Here is a 7,391-nt window from a genome sequence, read left to right as displayed (position 1 = left end):
GAAAATAATTATTTAGGAAAAAAAAGTAATTTTTAGTGACACTTTGAATAATTTCATATTTATGGCGATGTTGCATATTGGTGCTGTATTATAAATGGCAACTTAAAAATAATAATAATAATAATTTTAAAGTGAGCCAAGTCTTGGTTATTTGTATATCTCAGTGTTGTTCGTGTGTAATGTGCTGTTTTGTTTTGTGATTAATAAAGTTGAATTTCACTCAACATAGGACAGCACTTTTCTCCACATAAATAAACCCCACCCACTGCCGAGTGTCACAAGGAGTTCAAACGTGTCAATAAGCAAATCGGCTTCGACACAAGCTGGGAGGCATTAGAGAGTAGTGGACCTTCGGCTGATAAACAAGTATAACAGCTGTTTGCTCTAACACGCTTTGCTGACTTTTTTTTTTATGTGCAACTGTTTTTATTTTGTATAAAATTGTAAGGTCTTCCTAATAAAGTTTCTCTTTGGAAACCATGCGCACTTTCTCTGAGCTGTGCGTCTCAGCAGCGGTGCCTCAAACTTTTCCAGGAGGAGATCCGGCTCCCTGCGCGACTCTCCTGTCCGGATTCACTTTGTTCCCAATTGCATCCACGGGAGGACCGCCAAACCGAAGCCTGGATTCCAGTGTAGATCCGATCCTTCGCACATCTACGCCGGAGAGCTCTGCGCTATTTTCTCGGCCTCGTGAACTTGTGGAAATCGAGGAAACAGCAGAAGATGAGCCCAAACTTTATTTAGAAGCCAGTGAGCTTTGGAGACAGTTCCACAAATGCGGAACAGAAATGGTCATTACAAAATCTGGGAGGTAATTTTCTAACATTTACGCATGAATGGAAAGGTGTTGATGAATGCGTGCTTCCTGTCACGGTCTCTTCTCCTCGCAGACGTATGTTTCCGCCGCTCAGGGCCAGGTGCACGGGGATGGACAGAAAAGCCAAATATATTCTCCTCATGGACATCGTGGCAGCTGATGACTGTAGATATAAATTCCATAACTCACGCTGGATGGTGGCTGGCAAGGCGGACCCCGAGATGCCCAAACGCATGTACATCCACCCGGACAGTCCGGCTACGGGAGAGCAGTGGATGTCCAAAGTGGTCAACTTCCTCAAGCTGAAACTAACCAACAACATATCAGACAAGCATGGATTTGTAAGTTTTCACCTAACACCTTGTTTTAAAGGTGGCTTTGAACAACCACCATGCTGTCAAAGAGCGCATCAAGACGTGCTGTTTATGGTCTTTTAGTGAGCAATAACACAGAAATCCAGTAAATTCGCTCAATGCGTAAAGTAGCTTGGGGGTGCTGGGAAATTCTTTTCACTTAAGTGTTACTAACGCTTTCCTTTTATTTTTGCTATGCACTATGCTTCCAATTTTGAGTTTTTCTAATTCTTTTCATTTGCAGACAATTCTCAACTCGATGCACAAGTACCAGCCCAGGTTTCATATAGTAAAGGCACACGACATCCTAACGCTGCCTTACTGCACTTTTAGGACATATGTGTTCTCTGAGACTGAATTCATCGCAGTTACAGCTTACCAGAATGACAAGGTAAGGAATTCTCTTCCCTAGAACAAAGTGGAAAGGAAGGTGAAGACTTTGAGTCTGCAATCATAAAGAAATGTTTCTTTTGTATCAAATATTAGATCACACAGCTGAAAATAGACAACAATCCTTTCGCCAAGGGATTCCGAGATACTGGCAATGGAAGGAGAGAGAAGAGGCAAGTTATTTCTTATAAGTTACAAAAAAAGAAAATACTATGTACATGTTTGTTTCTATATGAAACCAAACCCTGCAGTACCTTGTTGTGGTTGTGTAGAAGTACAAAAAGGAGTAAATGAAAATTATATGTATTGGTGATAACAATGATATTAAAAAATGAAACATCATGCCAATAACATGATAACATGTGCTTATATAACTGTTTTTTCTCAAACAAAGTTAAAACAATAAACAAAGTCATCAATTAATTTTACTTATAGCATTATGGACACTTTTTTTCATTCTTTCCTAGAGACATCTAGGAAAATACAAAACAAAACCTAAACAAAATTTCCTCAAGTGTATTTTTTATGTGTTATTTATCCTATTTTGTTTGTGCAGTTTTAATTTCTCAACTGGAAATTCAATTTCAGAGTGTTCTCTACTAAAAGAAATCTGAATCCAGGTAGCTGTGACAATTCTTTTTACTGCTAGAGGAGTCAAATGTGCATCTAAAACCTCATGAAGTAATCACAGAGTATAATTATAAACTCAGTGCTAACATCCCCACATTTCTTGTAAAAACACAGACACTTTGGCCTCAATTTGGTAACTGCAGCCATCAGTATTTGTAAAAAAATAAAAAAAAAAATTGTTGCTTTAGAAGAACATTTTTTCCCAGTAAGCCACTAATCTTGTTTACGGAATATTACTATAAATTTTAGCTTCCCATTAAAAAAGGTCAAATGTGTCTTTGCATGCTTTGCTTTACAGAATGTCTCTTTTACTCTAGGACGCCAAATTTCACACATAAAATCTGTTTCTGAGCTTCTGAGTTAAAAACAAAACAAAACTGCGGAAGTTCCGTTTTTTTTACGACTGAACACCAAAGTAATGTCAGTTTGAACAAAACTGCCACAAGTCACTATTACTCAGCAATGATACGGGTGACCTTTTTCTTCTTATTGTGTTGTTCTTGGTTATATCAGGAAACTACAACACTCATCCCACAGCTCTAAAGAGACACAGCTGACTGACGTGAAACATGAACCTGTAAAAGACTCTCCACAGCATTCACACAATTCCAAGTCTTCAGGTGAGCGAATTCACCACTTCACCTGCGCAGTATTCATAATGTCAGTGCAACCCCTATGCTATAAAAAACACAAAAGCTTACAGAACTAAGAAAAGGGTTTAAAAACGTGATGACCATGATTACCGTTGACTTTTCACAGTTTTCGTGGTATTTTAATTTTGTTAATACGATATGATTGGCTCAGTTATATATACACTTAATAGAAGATTAAAAAAAATAAGTACACTTAAAGTTAAACATATTTTAACTTGAATTATCTTTGCTAAACTAACTTTGTATATGAGTGACCTATATATATATTTTTTAACCTGTATTCAATATTTATAGGCTGTGTTAAGACAGTGATCTGACATTATCCCATACAATGGAATTTTGTTGAATTTTTGTTGTTTGAACAAGTATGAATATGTCTTGTTTCTTGTTTATTTTGGTTTTGCAAGATCCCCACGAGAGTGACAGTGATAAGGACACAAATTCTGAAGAGTTTCCTGGAGAAGAGATGTGTGAAACACACCAGGAAAAAGAACCAGAGCCAAAGGTTTCCATCACAGAAGCAACCATGCAGACTACAGCCAGGATCCACAAAGATGTGGACCTCGGACAAAGTCATGTCAGCAGCCTAACAACTGACCAAGCAAATCGCTGCCAGAAACAAGATGCAAGGACGGAACAACTGTCTGATGTCTCCACCGGTTTTGCATACAGCTGTGCTTATTCTCCAGAATTAAACAGATATCTGTGGGATCCCAGTGTTTCAAATGGCCTTTTCCACTCATCTCGGCTGAACACCTGGCACAGCTGTGCCAACGTGGACAGAGTAGTGCCATGTGGATTGAGTCCAGCACTGACTCCTCTTCCTATTAATCAACAACATGCAATGGCACAGGTACATAGCAACACAAAACACAATTTGAAAGCTATATCCAATGACTTCTGCATAACCTTAAAAAAATCCATTAGGGCACCCATAGCCTTTAAGTGCCTGTCAAAGTGAGGCATTAAGGCTCACATGATGAGACTTAGAGCATAGGAAGTATTATTAGTAATCAAACTTAAAGAATGGTGTGTTTTAATACTTATTATGCATACTACTGTAGGTAGCATTTAATTGTTGTAAAAAGTGCAGATTTAGCCTATTTTAACTGTTAACTTATACTTTATTTACTTATCTTTTTTACTTTAATTCAACTACAGAGTAAATATGAACAGACACATGAAGCACAAATAGTGTTTTTTATAGCAAAACTTAGTGCATTTTCCATTGGTCATGTTTTTAAGGTGCTTACTACCCAGAATGCACAACAAGTCTTATATCTGTTAAAAAAATGCAGTCAGCATTTCCAAAGAATGTATTTCCAAAGGCTGGAGAGAGGCGCTTTGACCCTCATGTGACTGCAACTTTTTGAAGAGTCTTTCTGACCGGTCATACATGTACAGACTGGCACACTCCACATTTAATACTAAAAGAAACACAAAGGACAAAGCACTGGTTATGTTTTAACAACATATATAGCTGGTTTGTCTGCACAGGAACCTTAAAGGTTGGAAAGGATAATTCACTGTCAACTAGTGTGTTACCTCACTGTGGTCTCATTGGTTATCCTAATTTAAGTAAATATAGCCCATTAATTAATGTAGTGAAGAGCAGAAAAGTAGGATGTCAGATTTTATTTTCAGAGTTGTACATTTTTTATTAAAATGTCTCATAGTTGTGCATAACTAGACATCCCACCCCCTCCCTCACCCTGCAACCCTGAAAAGGATGGGTAGAAGAGAATGGATGGATGGATGTTGTTCATAATTTTAAATAATAAAAAATTATATTTTTCTACAAATCAAAAGGATTATTTTAAAGAAATTACAGCATAATTACTTGCAAGTTTAATGAAGAATGTGTCTGCTTTTTACATTCTGTAAGTACCCTCATGTTTTATTTTTAACTCATGCTATAGATAACTGAGAAAATTGTCTTCATCTGTATTTTTTTTGACTTAACTTCATATTGTTTGAACTACTTTTTAAGTTTCCAGAGGCTGTGGATATGCCTTAGTTTAGTATTTCAAACAGTTTCCAAAGGGATTTGCAGAGTTTTCTATTTTTAAAAAATGCGTCTATATAGATACTCTATATAACTGAATAGCTATAGTTGCAGAATTACCTGCATTTAAGTACCCCTGGAAAAATGAGTAGACAAGTACAAGTAGGAATTCTTTGAATTTTTTTTTTAATTAACACTAAAATGAAAGCCATTCCTATTATTACTTGATCTACTGTACTTTTAGGTTTTTAAAAATAATACACAATACAATAAATACTCATGTAATGTATTTACACTTCTAGAGCATTATGTGTGTTGTAGGTTTTTTTCAGTCTTTCTGGACTGAAAACCACTCTTGACCTGGGCTGTTGCTGTCCATGATCCTCGGATAATCTTTTCTATCTATCTTATTCTTGTTATCAGGACCTGATGAGCCTTTCACACTTTGGAGGATTTCTGTTTTATCCTAATTCCAGCTTCTTAGCAACATCGGCCCACTACCTCAACCCACAAGGGCAGTCCGGATTGGATTTCAGAGGCTGTCCAAGCATCCGCAGTCGGGATTACTTCTCCTCTCCGGCAATATTTTCATTTGTTCCTGCAGCAAGTGGCAGTTTCAAATATCTCACCCCCGATTGGCTTACATGGCCTAAGATGGAGGAAAAGACAGAGCAGGAAGTGACTGGAGCCAGGATAAGTAAAGAACAGTGGGAGTCTACTGACCTGTGAGGGAGTTCTGCTGCTTGTTAGTGTCCCTGCATGTGGTTGTTGAGGTTGTTTCCATAACCTTCTAAATTCCTTATTTGGTGCTCTTTTAAACTCATAAGGAATGGTTGTGTATCTCACAAGTCATCAGCAGCTTTGATGAACAGGTAACAAAGACTTTTCATTACAACAAAATACACCCTACAATATTCTAGGGTGTGTTTTTATAGAAACTCTGCTGTCTGATGCATTATATGCTTATCTAATGCCTCCTTAATGCAGGTTCATGTTGCTTTGTGAATGAGGTTTTGCCAAATAACGAAAGTAAAATACATCAACACAATGTCTGAAACAATGGGGGCTGTCTCCATTTGTTAGTTTTCCCCTCCAAAGAACATAAATCTAAATACATTTGTTTTGCATTTGTAATCAGAATCTGATAACCACTCGGCGCAGATCTGTATTCTCTGTCTCACCTCTTGCTCACCCCAAATGTAAGCGTACCACACTGTCTAAAAGACTTGAGCCTTTTACTGCATCTACAGTGTGTTTGGGATCCCTGTCATGCTGAAAAACAAAGTGGTTAGCCAATTAGACCCTCTCCAATTGGTTGTGCATGGCGGATGATAATCTGAACCCTCTTTTCTGTGTTCCATCAATTTTAACATGGTCCCCTGCACCACAGGCTGAAACTGAGACCCCACTGTGTTTTACAGATAGCTGTAAACACTCACTGTTGTACCTCTGTCATTATGTTTTCTACATACTGACAAATGATGAACCAAAAATTCCAAATTTGGATTCCTCACTCCGTGAGACCGTTGGATGCTGATTTTTAGTCTAGTTTGTTTTTGTTTAATTTGGCACACCTCAGCCCTTTCTCCCTGTTTCTTTTCCTTAAGAGTACATTTTTTGACAGCCACCCTTCCACTCGGATCACATCTGATGAAGTTTCAGAGAACAGTAGATGAATCTTAGTGACATTACTTCTTTTAGACCTGCCACTACTTCTTTTGTCTTCCACTTGTCTAGAGTCCTCAAATCACAACAAACTTCCATGTACGTATGAGAAACAGTTGGTTGTAGTGAATGATGGTGATCCTTGGTGGTGCTTGTTTCATACCTGAAATCAAAATGGTAGTTGGTGTTGAGGTTTAAGTTTTTTTTTGTTTTGTTTTTTTTAATGTTTCGTATACATATATTTTAGTACGATTAAAAATAAAAAATGGAAGCCTAACTCGTCTTTCAACCTCATCTATTGAAAACATTACAATTTTCATAAAATTTACTTTATTTTGGACTACAGCTCCATAGGACCCAATTCATTCTGATGAGTGCCTCTGAAACTGGGGATTCAGAGATGAGTTCTTCAGTATTTAGAAGTTCTTTGAAGATATTTTGATTTTGCCCATTTTATATGTGCAGTATACTGCATGGTGGTAAAATCTACGTACTTTGCTAACCAACTTTGTTGGCTTTGACACAGCTCATTTACATGTTCTTAAATACTGATTAAAATATTGAAGCTTGACTGTCCTTGCATCTAGTATTCTTGTTGTGGAAATGTAAAATGTAAATTAGTTAATAAATAACATCTTAGATCATGATTGAAATGATATGCTGTCTGATGTATTACATGAGTAATGATTTAATGACTCTATAAAGACATGCAGAACTTCTTGATGCTCACAACTTGTAATCGACCAGTCATTAGCCCAGGAGCATGCCCTGGGTAATCCATGTTTCTTACTCTAATAATGACCATAATTTATAATGTGAACTGCTTTTTTTTTTTTTTTTTTTTATTCAATAGAATATGAAACTAGCCTCTAAAGTTC

At 37.1% G+C, this 7,391-nt stretch overlaps 1 protein-coding gene across 1 annotated transcript; it reads left to right on the top strand.

Moving 5' to 3' along the window:
• Positions 1-479: 479 nt before the first annotated feature.
• On the top strand, positions 480-5,577 carry LOC146620863 (uncharacterized). Its single transcript, XM_085367915.1, has 7 exons — positions 480-811; positions 891-1,158; positions 1,415-1,561; positions 1,657-1,733; positions 2,704-2,810; positions 3,251-3,696; positions 5,272-5,577. The coding sequence occupies exons 1-7, from the start codon at positions 480-482 to the stop codon at positions 5,575-5,577; spliced, it is 1,683 nt and encodes a 560-aa protein (XP_085224041.1).
• The last annotated feature ends 1,814 nt before the right edge of the window (positions 5,578-7,391 follow it).

The sequence above is a fragment of the Diplotaxodon limnothrissa genome, linkage group LG12 (assembly GCF_057381915.1).
Source record: "Diplotaxodon limnothrissa isolate DT_005_m linkage group LG12, D_limnothrissa_male_GT1.1, whole genome shotgun sequence".
In the NCBI taxonomy this organism is placed as follows: Eukaryota; Metazoa; Chordata; class Actinopteri; order Cichliformes; family Cichlidae; genus Diplotaxodon; species Diplotaxodon limnothrissa.
Note: the sequence above shows the minus strand (reverse complement) of the source record. Positions and strands in the feature narration are given on the sequence as shown.